This window comes from Tupaia chinensis, unplaced genomic scaffold, assembly GCF_000334495.1.
Source record: "Tupaia chinensis unplaced genomic scaffold, TupChi_1.0 Scaffold000231_2, whole genome shotgun sequence".
Taxonomy (NCBI): Eukaryota; Metazoa; Chordata; class Mammalia; order Scandentia; family Tupaiidae; genus Tupaia; species Tupaia belangeri.
Window position 1 is genome coordinate 1,627,081 of NW_006159707.1, and position 16,415 is coordinate 1,643,495.

Sequence of the window (16,415 nt, forward strand, 5' to 3'; positions counted from 1 at the left end):
AAAAGTCTTTGGGGACCTGTTATACTTCAGGAAACACTTTGCTAGATGATGATAGGTGTCTTAAGACTGTAAATGAGCTCACTTGATGTCTCTTGTGTTTGGCACAGTGACACTTCAGGGCAGATTTACTGAGCAAATTCATTAAATAGAAAGCCCAATGCACGTGGTTGAAACCTTCTGAAAATAGTGAAGTCATCATCTTCAAACATGTCACTGACCGAAGACTCTGGTACCTAGTCTCATTGCATTGTAAATCCTGCATCTTTCGGACTTGCTGCAAATGGGAACTTTCCTCTCTTACTGGTTCAAAGAATTAAACTTTATTTTAAGAGCTCAAAACTAAATCTATTACCCCTAATCCCCTATCCAAAGTCCATGAAATAGAGACACACACAGGTGTGTGTGTGTGTGTGTGTGTGTGTGTGTGTGTGTATTTGTCAATGCCTTAGAGCCACTTGAAGAGAATATACTAATTGGGCTGTTGTATTTGTTATGTGTGTTCTCAACATCTATCTGGTTCCAGTAATGGCCCCCAATTTTCCTTCAGATCTAGCCTCTCTCATTTCTCATCAGATATGCCTTAGGGTGTTGGTGGAGAGGGTCCACACCCTCAGCTCAGGTGTTGAACATATAAGCCAGGCTTGAGCCAATCAGCATATCAAACGGTTCTGGTAGGATAATTTGGTACAGGGTTGAACATGGGACACAATCAGAGATGAAATGTTTTCCAGAAATACTGCAAATGGAGGCAGGAACTCTTCCTATATGGGCTATAATTTGACTAAATGAATGGTCCAGAGCAGTGTCCACCATGTTGTTTGTCCTGAAGTTGAGCCTGCTTGGAAGAAAAGCTGATAGAGACAGAAATAATGATAGAGGTAGAGATACTTAATAGATTAGATAGACGATAGGTAGATAGAGGTGAGAGAGAATAAGTAGAAGGAAAACCCTGGACCTAGTGAGATTACTTCAAGCTCTACGTTCAGTCATACCTGAAACCAGCCCAACCACAGAGCTTTTCCCTCAGGTGAGCTGATTAATTCTCTTTTTATTTAAGCAAATTTAAGTTGGAGCCAAATCTCTATCATATATTGTGACTTTCATACAACATGACTTCCCAGAGACTAACATCTGCACATAATATCAGCACTTGAAGATTCTTTGAGAAGTGACTTTAACCGAACCAAAGACCACTTACTGGCCACCACACCATGTCCCCTCCAGCCAGGAAGTAGCCTTTCACTGTGTCTCTTTTGGTCTTCACTGTGGACTGAAACAAAGAAGAGGCATGGCGAGAGAAAATGTTAGCAATCAGAAGTATCCTCAAATGGCCTAGGCCGGAGATCACAAGCTGGGAGTCCAGCAGATACAGATGTAGATATGAAAGATATTTAGTTTTACCTATGGGTTTTAAGAAAATTTTAACTTGAATATCTCTAGAAGAGACATAAACTCTTCAGGTCAACATCATTCTTACCACTCCCTGCTTCACAATATTTGTGATAACCTACTCAATTCCCCCAGATATTTGAGTTTTGGACTCATGGTTTATCAATGATAGTTCTATGTGCTGGACATTTTACTAAGCATTTTATAAGCAATAGCTCATTTTAATCTTTACCAACCCCCATGAGGTTGATGTCAGTAGGTCATTCTAATAGAGGAAGAAACTAAGGTTCATATCTTAGTCTGTTCATGCTGCTATAACAGAATACGTAAGAATGGATAATTTATAAAGAACAAAATTTTATTTCTCACAGTTCTGGAGGCTGGGAATTCCAAGATCAGGGTTCCAGCAGGTTTGATATGTGTGAGGGCCTTTCTTCATGGTGATGGTGCCTATTCTGTGTACTCATATGTCATAAGAGTGGAAAGGCAAAAAAAGGTTACATAGTTCCCTTTAGCATCTTTTATAAGATCTTTAATTCCATGCATAAGGGCTGCACTCTCATGACTTAATCACCTCATAAAGGCCCCACATTTTACTACTATCACATTGGCAATTGAGCTTCAACAATTTGGGGGAAGGGGTGCATTCAGACCAGAGCAGCTCATAAGTGAAGTTACTTATCTAGTGCCACATTTCTAGCTAGTGGAAGGACCGGGAATGCAAAGACTAGATTAGCTTCATTTTGGAGTTCATATTCTTAACTGGTCTACAACACCACCATTAGAAGAGGTGAGTTTTCTGTCATTGAACGTATTTTTATAAAGACATTTGTCCACTAAGTAGCTTGAGTGATCTTAGATAAGTTTCATAAACTTCTGTAAGCCTCTGAATGCAAGTGTTGGTAAGGAAACTCATCATCCAGATGAGAGATGGCGTCAAATGGTCCCTTTTCAGCTCCGCAAATGATCTTGCTATAGAAAACAGCCTCTGCAGCTCTTTCCTGCTTAGCTCTGACATAGGGAGTACTTTCTAAGAATAAAGAACCATGTAAGAGGAACATATATACCCAGGGCTTCCTAAACAGTTTTGCTTTATTTTCTGGTGAAAATACATATTCCAGGACATCCTGACCTTTACCCCAACTCTAATCCTACCCCTAACCCTCATCCCAGGCCTGTCCGACTTAAAAGTCCTTCTTCTTAAGAGCATCTCATTCATGTCTCTACGTCCTCCTAAGGTAGGAGAGGCAGGAAAAGGTCAGACCCACAGTCTTTAGGGTGCCCAGCACTTTTTTCCCTTCTTTGGCCTAGAGGAAGGGCATCTAAGGAGTAAGAGTAGAAAAATGATCTACAAATAGATAAAAGTTGAACACCTTGGTGAGCTACAGTTTTCAAGTCTTTTTTACAGGGTGATCTGAAAATCAGAGCAGCATTCTTATTTCAAAGTTACCAATATTCTTAATAGATAATGAGTTCTTAGAAGTTGATAAGAAAAAGAACAAGAACCTAATAAAAATTGGCAAAAGATACAAAACTGCTATTTACAGAAAGAAAACATAATTAGTCCTTAAACATTTGTAAGGATGACCAGCTTCATCCATTCTAAAATAAATGTATGTTAACAAGAGATTGAGATTTTGTGTGTTTTTTTTTTTTTTTATCAGTTTGAAAAAAGTTTGACAATATACTTAAGGTCAGGTTTAGGGTTGGTGATGATGTCATAAGAAACAAAAAGATTTTTTCATACATTAATTATATGTGTGCAGATTGATCCTAAACCTAGTAAGAGAAATTTGATGCAAACTGTAAGTGCACATATTCTTGAACCTAATGATTTGACTATAGGGAATTTATCCTACCTTATAGCTACATTCCCAAATAATGAGCGTACAAGGTTTGCTTATTAAGGTATAATTTGTAACAGTAACCAGTTTTTATGCAAAACAATCCAAATAATCCTCAGTAGGAGACTAGTCAAATAAATCACAGCACCAGGGCCAGCAGGTGGTGTGATGGTTAAGGTGCTGGACTCCCACATGGCAAGCCGTGATTTGAGTCCTGGACCTGGTGGCTTGCTTTCTCACTTTCCCTCTCTCTCTCTTTCTCTCTCTGGTGAGCACACATGCCCTGCAGCAAATTAGAAAATAATACTAATGATAAATAAATTAAATAAATAATTTTTTTAAAAAGATAAGGAGACTTTTATGTACTGACATGAAAATATATTCAAGAGATACTGATCAGTGAAAAATATCAAGGCAATACATAGTTTGTATAGTAAGCTACCTTCTGTTTAAGAAAGAGAAAATGTGCATGCTAGTATTTGGATTTGCATGTAGAAAATGGAAGAACACACTAAGATACTAACAAGCTAGTAATAGTGGTGACCTATGGAGGAAAGGATAGTAGTGAGAGTTTTCACTGTATGTCTTATTTTTCTTTTTGAACTTTGCGACTGCACTGCCTTTGAAAAAATTCTTTTAAATTAAAAAATAAAAAGGGCATGAGATAAAAAGTAAGGGAGTTAGAGATTCTAAGTTCAGCTCTCCTAACAGGATGAACTTCAATTATTTGAGCCCCCATTTCCTTATCTATAAAAGGGGTGTAGTAATAATATCTTCCTCACAGGGGCTGTGGAAATTCCATAAGGTAACACAAGTGAACATTCAAAACGTAGTGTTTGACACAGAGTGAACACCAAATGCAATTTTAAATTTTTTTAGAGAGATTTTTGTTATAGGGCACATGCTTACTAGAGAAACAGAGATGGAAACCAGAAAAAGCATATAAAATCACTCCCTGGGGGGATGGTAATACTATAATCCCTTCTCCTCCATTCTTGTGTCAGGGTTTGCGGCACTCACGCACATATGCCCAGCGTGAGTTTGAGGCCACTGGGTCCAGGACTTGAACCGTGGTCAACTACATGAGAGTTCAGTGATGTAACTGCTATATCATCTGCTGTTCCCTCAATTTTTAAATTTTAGAGTTCTGCTTACTTCATGACTTTAGCTAGTTTCTTCCTCTTTCAGTCAAGAGTGTATCTGGGCCTCAGGCCAGACATTTTCTTTTCTCCTCATCTCCAACCTCCCCTGACCTGGCTTACCCATAGTCCAACAGCCAGGACAAAGAGGAAGTACAGAACCAGCACTGCAATGTCACCTGGCTCCAGGTTCTTCTGGGGAAAGGCCTCCAGGGAATCTGAGTGCGGAGGCTGAGGGCTGGGGTCACTCTCCATGGTTCTGAATGAACTCAATCCTGAAGAAGTGAAATTGCGAGTCAGTAGCCAGATCCTTGTCATTCTTCTCAGTTCCTTCCCAGGGGTATTACAGAAGGAAGACCCCCATAGGGGGAACATCTGATGGGCTGGGTCTTCAGTAAGGCAGATCCATTTATCCATTCATTTATCCATCCATCCACTTACTGACTCATTCAACAATATAGCAAAGATACATCAAATCTACAGTTGCCTTTGACCAACTCAACCACTCATTTGGCCACACATAAAGAAGCAACAGTTTACATTGTACAGATTACTTCAGCACCCTCTTCCACTTAGTAAACACATGTTCTGGGGTGAGACAAAACACAATCATCTGAGCCAGTCCCAATCTCCAAGATACCTCACAGCTGGCTAAGTAAAAGGCAGTGAACTTTTCTGAGGCTCCACCAGATAGTACAATTTTTTTTCCCCTATGCTGAATATGCTCATAAAATTGTATCTATTTAACAAATACTCTGTGCTAACTCCTGTACACCAGGGTGCATTCTGAGTGTCTGCTAGCCTGCAAAGTGAGTGCTGCTGCTCTCACCCCCAGACAGTGAAGTATAGACACAGAAGAGTGAAGTAACTTGCCCAAGGCTATGCAGCTCAAGTGGTGAAGGTGGGATTTAAGCTCAAACAATCGTGCTCCAGAATCCATTATTTGAACCATCATCCTAAATTCTTTCTCAGGATTCTGTACCTCCATGAGCAACTTAAGGGGCTCTTTTGGTAGGCAGAAAAATCACACACACACACACACACACACACACACACACACATACACACAAAGGTGCTTCTATGTAGTCCTCAGGACTTGTAAATAAGTTGTTACCTGGCAAAGAACAATTACATTTGCAGATAGAACGAAGATTGATAATCAGTTGACCTTACAAGTAGGGAGATGCCTGGATATAGGTAACCCTCAAATAGTGCAATGCCTGGATTAAGATATTGATTTATTTCTATGTTAAGAGGCAATTTTACTCTGTCTCAGCCTCTGGGGATTCAATAATGAAAAGATTCAGCCCCCGCTCTTCATAGTGAGCAGTCCAGTGATGAAACAAATCTGCCATGGACAACACCACCACAATGTGGTGTTTCATAGAGGTGCATAGAGACAGGTCTGTTAAGAATTCTAAATTTAAATAAAATAATTATTAAAAAAAAAAAAAGAATTCAAGCTCAGGCCAGAGGGGGCTTGGTGGTTAAGGCACTGGATACCCACACGGCCAACCACAGTTCGAATTCTGGACCTGCTGATTACTTTCTCACTTTCTCTCTCTCTCTCTCTCTCTCTCTCTCTCTCTCTGGTGAGTGCAAATGCTTTATTGCAAAAATTTTAAAAAATAATAAAAATTTAAAATAAATAAATAAATAATAAACCTTAAAAAAAAAGAAAGCATTCAAATGCAAGAACTAGACAGCTGACTCCATTTGCCAGCCTCAATAACATGGACGAGTTGGGAACCAGCAGTTAGCGTAATGGCTATGTCGCTGGACTCCCATGTAGTCGACCGCGGTTCGCGTCCCGGACCTGGTGGCTTAAAACTCATGCCAGGCGCATGTGCGTGCGTGCCCAAGATCCCGAGAGGAGAATGGAGGAGAAGGGATTGTGGCGTGACCATCCCCCCTGGGGGTGATTTCTCGCTTTCTGTCTGTATGTCTCTCTCTGTCTGTCTGGCGAACGCACACACCCTATAGCGAAAAAAATCTCTCCAAAAAAAAAAGAAAAGAAAAAAAATAACTTGGACGAGTTCCTTAGTCTCTAAGAAATGGACCATTAATGGACCAGCAGTTAGCATAATGGCTATGTCGCTGGATTCCCATGTAGTCGACTATGGTTCACGTCCCGGACTCGGGGGCTTAAAACTCACGCTGGGCGCGTGTGCATGCGTGCCCAAGATCCCGAGAGGAGAATGGAGGAGAATGAAGGAGAAGGGATTGCAGCGTAGCCATCTCCCCTGGGGGGTGATTTCTCGCTTTCTGTCTCTCTGTCTCTCTCTATCTGTCTGGTGAGCACACGTGCCCTATAGCAAAAACCTCTCCAAAAAAAAAAAAAAAAAGAAAGAAAGAAAGAAAGAAATGGACCATTAAGAGCTTCTGTTTCATAGATCAATGTGAGCTAGTGACTGTGATGCATCGAGCCTGAGCATGTTGCCTTGCTCAGAGGCTTTGCTCTGTGAACTGCAGCCACTCTTTCTACTACTACTGCATAACTACTCCTATAGTATTTTCTACAAGATGTAGTGAGGGAAGGATCACTAATCTTACATGGAGGAATCCAGAATACAGCATATGAGCTGTGAAGAATGAGAAGGGGTCCTACGAGGAGAAGTGGGAGTTGGGAAGCATTCCAGCAAAGGCAGACACTGAGGTGCACATAAACAAGCCGTGTTTCAGGGATAATCAGATTCTGAGCATTAAGTAAGGTTCGAGCGAGAGAGACAGGCGGCAAGGCCAGTCAGATGAGGATGTTGTAAGGCCAGTGGTTCTCAGCCTGTCAGACATCATCCCCTCCCCCACTGCTTGTTTTGCTATAGGGCCTGTGCTCTTTCAGGATAGAGACAGAGAAAGAGACAGAAAGGGAGAAATAAGAAAGCACCCCTCAGGGGGATACCATGTCACAATCACTTCTCCTATATTATCCTCTTGGGATTTTTCACACAAACACACATATCCAGTGTGTTTTTCAAACCTTCAGATTCGAGACTTGAACCATGCAGTCAGCCGCGTGGGATCCAGCTGCTTTAACCTCCATGTCACCTGGCCAGTCCCATCCCCTGTTTTCATGACGAATATTTTGTAACACCTCTTTTACTGGAATACTAAAATAAAACTCACAGTTAATGTTACCGATGTGTACACATATATACTCTTTAAAGCACAGTGCTCTAACTGCAGAATAAAAAAGAAATAAAAGAGAATTAATGATAAAACAATGAATGTCTCCACATGTAAATTCTCTCGTTTGTCTCCATTAGAAGACCCCAAGTGATAATCTGATGCTCTCACCTACTATAAGGAATAAGTTTTGGATTTAAGAGAAACAAGAACATCAGAAGTCATTCCATCCAGAAGCACAGAATAATTGAAGAGTGAATCTATAGAGGAACACCAGAATAAATAAATGAATTAATTAAAAAAAAAGAAACTAATATCCACACCGGATGCTTAAATTTGCAAAAGTGTTTATGATTTTAAATATTATGAAGAAGCCCAAGCAATCACCACAATTTTTTAAAACAATGATTTATTTAATTTTCTTTAGTATTATTATTTGTTAGTTTGACCAAAGACACACACACAGAGAGAGAGAGAGAGAAAGAGAGAGATAGAGAAGTGAGAAAGCAAGCCACTAGGTCCAGGATTCAAACTGCAATCAGCCATGTGGGAGTCCAGGGCCTTCGCCACCATGCCACCTGCTAACACTGGCATAATTTTATTAATTACAGAGAGAGTCCTCTGAAAAATATGTGAGACCATATGGAGGACATAAAAAATGGGTACTTTTTTTAAGTTAAAAAAAAAAAACCTAACACTGTTTTATGTAAATGAGTAGGTTCTCAACTCAGTTATAAACTTTGTTTTCATTTTTCTTTTTTTTTTTTTTTTTTTCATTTTTTTTTTTTTTTTTTTTTTTTTGCCACAGGAGTGTCTGGTGAGACATCTGAGAGGCTTTGCTGTGTAAGGCAGTTCTATGTATTTCAAGATATCTTGCATCTCTGGCCTCCACTGACTGAGTGCCAGGAAGTCCTCCTAAATTGTTGTGATATCTAAATGCTCTCATAGATTTCAAAACATCAGCTGAAGGGCGTCAGCACCTCCACTGCACACCTCTGCTTGAGGTTAAAGGTTAACATTGAAGAGTTAGAAAAAATTATTTAATCTTATTCATTATCATTGTTATTTTTCAAATTTGCTGTAGGGCATGTGCATTCACCAGAGAGAGACAGAGAGAGGAAAAGCGAGAAAGCAAGCTGGCAGGTCTGGGATTCAAACTGTGGTTGACCATGTGGGAGTCCAGCACCTCAACCACCACACCACCTGCTGGCCTCTCCACTGAAGAATTTTTAATAACAAAGGGATATGATCAGATTGGGGTGGGAAGGCTTGGCTAGGAGCCAGACGTGGACAGGAAAATTATTCTGAGGTAATGACTCGGGGTAAGAGAGAGTGGGTTAGAGAAATAATTTAGAGTTAGCGTCCATAGGAGTTAGTGATTGACAGGGCAAGTGAGGGAGAAGGAGGACTGGGGAGCAATTTCTGCTTCTAATAAGAGTTGCTCAAAGACAGAATGATCTGGTTGCCTGGGCAGAACGCTCCCTGTCCTAGGAGCAGGGTTTCTCATTCTTGAGGTTATTGACATTTTGGACTAGATAATTCTTCATTGTGGGAGTATGGCCCATGCATTTTTTAAATTATTCCATGAGTGAGAAGGGCATAGACAGAGATACAGAGAGACAGGCACCCTGACAGGTCGATCCACCCCCAGCCTCAGCCAGGCCCAGACCATGGACACATACATGCCCAGTGTACCCAGGGAGGTCTCTGGACATGAACCAGGAACTCTCCCATGTGGGTCTGTCTCACAGAGCATTGCCTTTTGCTACTGTGACACTGTATGGCTACCTATGAAGTGCCAGTAGCCCCTGAGTCATGGCAAACCAAACATTCCCTGGTGCAGAATCTGCCTCCATTGAGGGCCACTGTCTTAGAGACTGAAAAGGGGAGGTTGGGTGTTCACTTAGTGGAGATGCCATTGGGGGAGGGGAGGGACTCTCTCAGTGATCTGTAAGGTCCCTTCTCGTGTTCAAAGTATAGCTTTGAACTTCCTTCCCTGGGATTGGGCCTTGCTCCTGTTCAGCAGATGCTCACAGCTTCTCAGGCCTGGGACATGGCAGCTGTCTCTAAGGAAGAGATGGAAGCAAGCATTGATCTGTAGCACTTCTGGAAAGGAAAGATGGAAAGAAGGAAGGAAGGAAGGAAGGAAGGAAGGAAGGAAGGAAGGAAGGAAGGAAAACAGACAAAATTATTAGTACTGGGCAATCCTAGTCCTCTCATCTCCTTTTTTGTTGTTGTTCTGAGAGATTTTTGCTATAGGGCACATGCACTTGCCATAGGGACAGAGAGACAAAAAGCAAATCACTCCCCAAGGGGGATGGCCACACTGCAATCCCTTCTCCTTTATTCTCCTCTCAAGATTTTGGGCATGCACACACACATGCCTGGCTTGAGTTTCAAACTGCCAGGTCCAGGACTTGAACTGTGGCTGGCCACACGGGAGTCCAGCAACATAACCATTATGACATCTGCTGGTCTCCCTCTTATCTCTTAGCTGCAATGTAGGAGTAAGGAGAAGCCAAAACTCCAATCCAGATCCTCTCTCTGAGACTCTGAGTCTCCATCTGGTCTAGGTTTGTCATTTGTATAATCTGTAAAATGGGACGACAGTAATATTATCCACTCGAGAATAGCCCAAGTGAACCAGAGACCCCAGGAGAAAGTGGTAATGGAGGACTGTAGTTGGAAACTCCTGGGGTGGGAAAGGAGGCTGTTAAGGAGGTTCCCACCAAGAAGGGCAGATTTCTGAGTCTTGTAAAGGAGGGGGCTAGATGACCCTAACAGGGTTTCTCAAGGGTCATGCTCCCCTTGCACTTCACAAGTGAGGAAGTAGTGGCTCAGAGAGGTTTAGCATCAATGTCCAAAGTCACACAGCTGAGGAGGACCAGAGCTGAGACTCAAATCTAGGTCTGTCTGATTTCAGACCCTATGTTTTCAAACACTCTGACCTGCTGCTTCCAAAGCAGAGGACTTTGGGGAAGATGAAGACCAGACACACAGAAAGCAACCTAGGGTGGGCGTTGATGCTGAACTGGGGAGTGGGGCAGATTGCAGATTGTTACAGAATTCTGCAGGTCTGGAAGGGAGGACCGGAGGGAGGAGGGAGGATGGGCTGCACTTACTGGTGAGTCAGCCTTCCTCCCCCCACCCTGAGCCCTGCCCCACTCACTCCCCATTCCAGACCTCTGCCTGCCAGGCACCAAGAGGGGTGGGAGCGACTCACAGCAGATAAACAAGTTATTCATCACTGCTTTGGGGCCCAGCCGCCGGGGGAGGCTGGCACGGATTTCAGGCTCTTCTTGAGTTCCACGGAGGTGGGGCCCTGCCAGGGGGCAGGGGGAGTGGGGGTGCAGCCCCATCATCACCATGGGAATGGGAGCACTGACCAGAGATGCTATGGGATCCCAGCTCTGCTGCCCGTGTCGTAGCTCCCAAGCTACGGCCTCAAGGCGCCCCTTCTTCAGCAAATACACACCGTAGGCATGATGGCGGCCACCCCTAACGTTAGAGAGCGCGGTTGGTATTTAAGTGCCAGGCGTGGGGCTCACTTCCCATGAGTCCTTGCATTCCATGTTCATCAGCCCTAAGAGGCAAATGCTATTGCACCTCCAGGTTCCAGGTGGGAAATGGAGGCACGGACAGGAGGAAGTGAGGCAGGCCCAGACTGACTGTGCCACTGGGTCACAGTAAATGTCAGAGATGGGACTTGAACCCAGGTCCTGAGCCAAGCCTATTGTGTTATCTAACACAGCTGGTCTGTCTTCCTCCTTCCTCCTGCCCTCTCTCCCTTGTTCTCTCCTTCCCTTCCTATGTCTCTCTGTCTTTTCCAGAAACACTTCTCAGGCACCAGCTGTGTGCTAGACTCTGCTTGGTCTTGAGGACACACTGAAACACAGTTCACTGGCCACCAGCTGTGAGCCAGTCTCTGTGCTCTGCCAGGAGGACAAAGCGATAAGGGCCCGTCCTCATGGGTTTTCATCCCAGCCCCTGGCAGGCCTGCATGTGCCCAGGACCCCTCGGTGCAATGACCCTCAGCACCCTTTGCCCCTATACTGATTCTTTGGCCCCAGCTGCCTCAGGGAAGCCGAGTTTGGGGTGGGCTCCTGCTTCTCCTGAGCAGCTCCTCTCCGTGCATGGGGAGGGCTAACCAGCATCTCATGTTATAACAAAGGCTTTGTCGGCCCTGCCACTGAGGTTGCACATCAGCCAAAGCACAAAAGGAAGCTCAGTCAAACAGGGACCGCTCTTGCCTGCTTCCTTTTGGCCATTCACACAATGTGCTATGATGGATGTGAAAATTTTCCATGCCCCAGTGCAAGGAAAAGATCAAGAAACAGGTTCACAGACCACAGGCCAAAGTGGCACTGTGGGGACTCCAAACGCATTCGCCGAGTTTGATGTCTTGGGCTGCTCTGCCAGGTGTGCCCAGGGCGAGGGTTACATAATTCTTTATCATCTGAAACATCTCATAGTGAAGGCAAGAGGAGGGAAATACACAGAACAAGATTCATAGCAAACACTCGCTCGTGTGTATTAGAAACACTCAAAGACACAGAATAGTACTAAGCTTTTTGCCAGGATGCAGGCATATGTGCCAATGAATATCAAACACATAAACACATTAGGGGGCTATCAAGGGGTGGGGGGAGAGAGAGAGAGAGAGAGAGAGAGAGAGAGAGAAGAAGGGATTTCCCTGCACTGACCAAAGATGCTAGTGGTCATGTAACTACAAATAGTAATTATATGGGCAAAAGACACTTCGGTGGGAAATAGATGTGCTGTCATAAAGTATAAAGGGAGTACGGGCCCAGCTCAAACCCCTGTTCTGCCTCCTATTAGCTCTGTGATCCTGAGCAAATAACATCTCTGAGGCTCAGTTTCCCTGTCTATAAAATGGAGACAATAATCAGAAGAATGGCATAGGTTTGTTGAAAGCAGTAAGCCACGTTCATTCTATAACATGACTAAGCACAGAATACTTGGTCCATCCGCATTTTCTTTTTTCTTTTTGTAAGCTCATTTATTTCTTTCATGAGTGAGGGAGACAGAGAAGAGACGGAGCCAGAGAGAGAGAGAGAGAGAGCCTCCCTGTCAGGGTCTCGATGCCATGATCCACCCAGCCTGAGCCAGCCTGGATCATGGTACATGCATGCCCAGGATACCCAGGAAGGTCGCGGATGTGAACCTGGATTCTTTCCATGGGCTCAGCCTTGCAGAGCATTATGTTTTACTGCACTGCTGCTCAGCCCATTCCCCTTTTTCTCACAAAATAATTTAAAAAAAAAAAAAAAAAAAAAAAAAGCGCATGGACTTTATGGTCAGGCAGATCCTAGTCCTACGTGTATGAACGGCATTTGAAACCCACGGTGCCCCTCAGAGGTCAGGTCTCTGATTTACTCTGCTGACAGGTGAGGAAAGCAAAGCTGAGACCCCGCTCAGGGCCACATCGCTGACGAATGACTGAACTTGGTCTCTGGGTTTAACTTCCGAGTTCCTGCCTGCTCTGAGACACATGGACCTGTGCTGGGAAAATTCTCAATGTGGTGACAAGGACAGACGTGGCCACACCTCCCACACTGGCAGCCACTCCTGCCCTTTCCTATCACTCCACTGTGGTGCCCTGCATGGAGGCAACTGCTCACTTCACGACCATAAGCCAGACCTTCGGGCAACCTGATTCTAGAAGCTATTGATGGAGCAGTCCACCCAGAGGGAGAAGGAGAGGGTCAATTCTGTAAGGCACAGCTGGGCAGCCAGGGTCTATGAGAGACTTCAAAAAGTTCATGGGAAGGACCAGCAGGTGACATAGTGGTTAAGTGCTGGACTCCCATGTGGTTGACTACGGTTCAAGTCCCAGACACTGTGGCTTGAAACACACTAGGTGCATGAACATATGTGTCAAAAATCCCAAGAGGAGGGACCAGCAGTTAGCATAATGGCTATGTCGCTGGACTCGCACGTAGTCGACCACGGTTTGCATCCCGGACCCGGTGGCTTAAAACTCATGCTGGGCGCGTGTGCGGGCGTGCCCAAGATCCTGAGAGGAGAATGGAGGAGAAGGGATTGCGGCATGGCCATCCCCCCTGGGGGATGATTTCTCGCTTTCTTTCTCTCTGTCTCTCTCTGTCTGTCTGGCGAGCGCATGCGCCCTATAGCAAAAACCTCTCAAAAAAAAAAAAAATCCCAAGAGGAGAATGGAGGAAAACATATTCCTCAGCTTTACTTCCATTGCCCCCATCCAAGCCATTCTCAGTTCTGTCTAGTTTAGAATGAAAACATCCCATATTGCCTCCCAGTGCCTCTCTTGCTTTCTTTTCTCCCATCAAATATTTATTTATTTACTTATTTAGTTTGGGTTTGTTATAGGGCATGTGCACTCTCTGGAATCAGAGGGAGTGAAAGGAAAAAATATGAGAAATCACCCCTCCCCCCCAGAGGGAATGGCCACACCGCAATCCCTTCTCCTCCATTCTCCTCTCAAGATTTTGGGCACATACACATGCTGACATGATTATTTTTTTTTCCTTTTTGGAGAGATATTTGCTATAGGGCATGTGTGCTCACCAGAGACACAGAGACAGAAAGGGAGACTATCCCCTGGGGGGGGGGGCAGGGAAATGGCCACGCTGCAGTCCCTTCTCCTCCATTCTCCTCTTGAGAATTTGGGTACACAACCACAAGTGCCCAGTGTAAATTTCAAGCCACTGGGCCCAGGACTCGAACTGCTCAGTTGGCCATGCAGGATCCTGCCACCTTAACCTCTGTGCCACCTGCTGACCCTTCTCTTGCTTCCTTTTAATTCATCCCTACCTCAGAAGCCAGAGAGATGTTTGACCACAAAGCAGATGAAATCATTTTCTTACGCAAAACATCTCTGCACTCCTGAAGTGCTCCGTCGGACCCCCAGGCTCATCAGATGCCAGCCTTCATTTCAATCTCTGGATGCTAATTCTGGACTCAGGGTCTTTGCCATTTTGTTCCCTCTGCCTGGGATGGTTTTCCCCGCACTCTTTGCCTGACAAACTCCTACTCATCCTTTAGATGTGAGCCGACTGTGTATGTCCCAAAGAAGCACTCTCTTGGCCTCAGTCTAAACTGGGCAGCCACATTATTTTCCAGTTGGCAGACGTGACCTGCCATCACAGTTTAATCAAGCATAATGTTTGACGCACGTGATTCTGTCTCGGCCGCTTGTCTCCACTGCACTGCAAGCTCCGTGCAGACAGCGACCATGCCTGTCTCATTCACACTGTGGCCCCAAAGCGGGCACGCGACAAACACTGTAGAACCATGTGAGAGTTTTAGAGCCTTCGCTGTAGACCCTTGCACACTGTGACCTCCCGAGAAGGTGGCAGCCTTTCTCAAAGTCACGTCTCCAGGATGCCCTTTGTGAGAGGGACTCTCTGTCAACCGTTCCCCAGAACAGTTCAGCAGAATGCCATTGGAAAACCACTGAGGCTGTGAGTAAGCCCAAGGCCACAGGCGTTCAGTCTCAGCTTTGTCACTTGCTTAGTGGCACTCAGGCTCTGTGTATGAGTTGGGGGTGGCCGTGCCGACCTTACCGGATAGCTGTGCTGTTAGAGATCTGGGGGTGATGCTCTCTGCATGTGTCTGGCATACACCGGTGCAAACTTGTATTTGCCTTGCAGTCGATCGTAATCCCGGATCCCTCTGGATGTTGTTTATGTGGCTGTATTCGCCTTCATTATCTGTCTGAGTCCTCATGCACCACACCTGCGAGCTGGGCTGGGCTGAGGTTCACCTCCTCATTGGACAGGTGAGGACCGTGAGGCTCAGTGAGGAGACATGATTGGCTCCTGAAAGGGGGTTGAACCCTGAACTTTGTCAGGAGGAAGAACTAGGACTCTTGCCGCCTGCTGCTGGCTGCCAGCTCCGTGCCACGATGCCCACCCCCCAAACACACATGCCTAGCACATGACAATCCTTCTCTGTGAGAGAGCGAGTACCCCTCCTGCCCCATCTGTGACTCCCAGCTGGAGTCCTGCCAGCATTGCAGCCCTGTCCCAGCCTGACTTCCCCGTTTGGAGAATGGGTACTCTGCAGGGAGGAAAGAGGGTCTTAACTTATTCAAGCTGCAGGTCCACCTGCCCTGGGGCTGTTGGTGGCTTCTGAGAAGGAGGTAGAGCTGACTGTAAGGAGGAAGACCCCTGGGCTCCTTGTCCCTAGCAGCTGAGAGCTTCCAAAGACAGCGGTGACCCTGCCTCCTGGATGGCTCTGCTGAGAAAGCCTCCCAGCAGGTCAAACTCCAAACTCCAGCCTCAGCTGCTGCGGGATTAAAGGAAGCGTGAATGATCTCCCTAGGAGCAGAGGAGAGGCCAGGGCCCATCCCGGAACCCTTGAACTCTGAGCGGGCCCCTGTGGGGAAGGTGGTATGCCTGGCACTCTGCCCTCACCTGGAGGGGACCCATGGCAGGAGAGGGTGGGGGAGACGTGTGAGCCCAGGCACCGTGCTGCTTCACTCACCCTCTCTGCCACTGTCCCGCCTCCACTCTGGAGACAGGCGGCCTTGGGAGGAGCTGGAGGGAGGGGGAGGGAGGAGAGATGCTGGCAGGGGACACAGGGGACAAAGGGAAAATGCCCAGGAGGGACTTCCAGCAGGGCCCAGGCTGTGGCAGCAGCAGCAGCAGCAACAGGAACAGTAACCACCACTTGTTCAACTCCTTTCCAGGCAAGGCAAGCAAAGATGAGTCCATTGAAGCCCAGGGAAACTGTCAGGAGTGATCAAGACATGGCTGGGGTCTCATATCAGACTAGGATACCACAAAACCTGGGGGTGGGAAAAAGCACAGGCTTCCCCTAGATGCTTAGAGTGTCCAGACGTTTTTACAAATAGTTATTATAACAGAATTTGCAAACCAAGAGATTGAAACACAATTCTGGGTTTCCCTTTCTGGAGCAA

General features: G+C 45.5%; 1 protein-coding gene across 1 annotated transcript in view; it reads right to left on the minus strand.

Annotated features, from left to right (window-relative positions):
• Positions 1-15,464, minus strand: part of SLC5A11 (solute carrier family 5 member 11) — a 60,259-nt gene extending 44,795 nt beyond the window's left edge. The window contains exons 1-3 of the mRNA XM_006148290.2: positions 15,058-15,464; positions 4,496-4,647; positions 1,199-1,270 (exon numbers count right to left, since the gene is read on the minus strand). Of these exons, the coding sequence (XP_006148352.1) occupies positions 1,199-1,270; positions 4,496-4,647; positions 15,058-15,220 (387 nt within the window). The 5' untranslated portion in view covers positions 15,221-15,464. The remainder of the gene's footprint in view (positions 1-1,198; positions 1,271-4,495; positions 4,648-15,057) is intronic.
• Between the last annotated feature and the right edge of the window lie 951 nt (positions 15,465-16,415).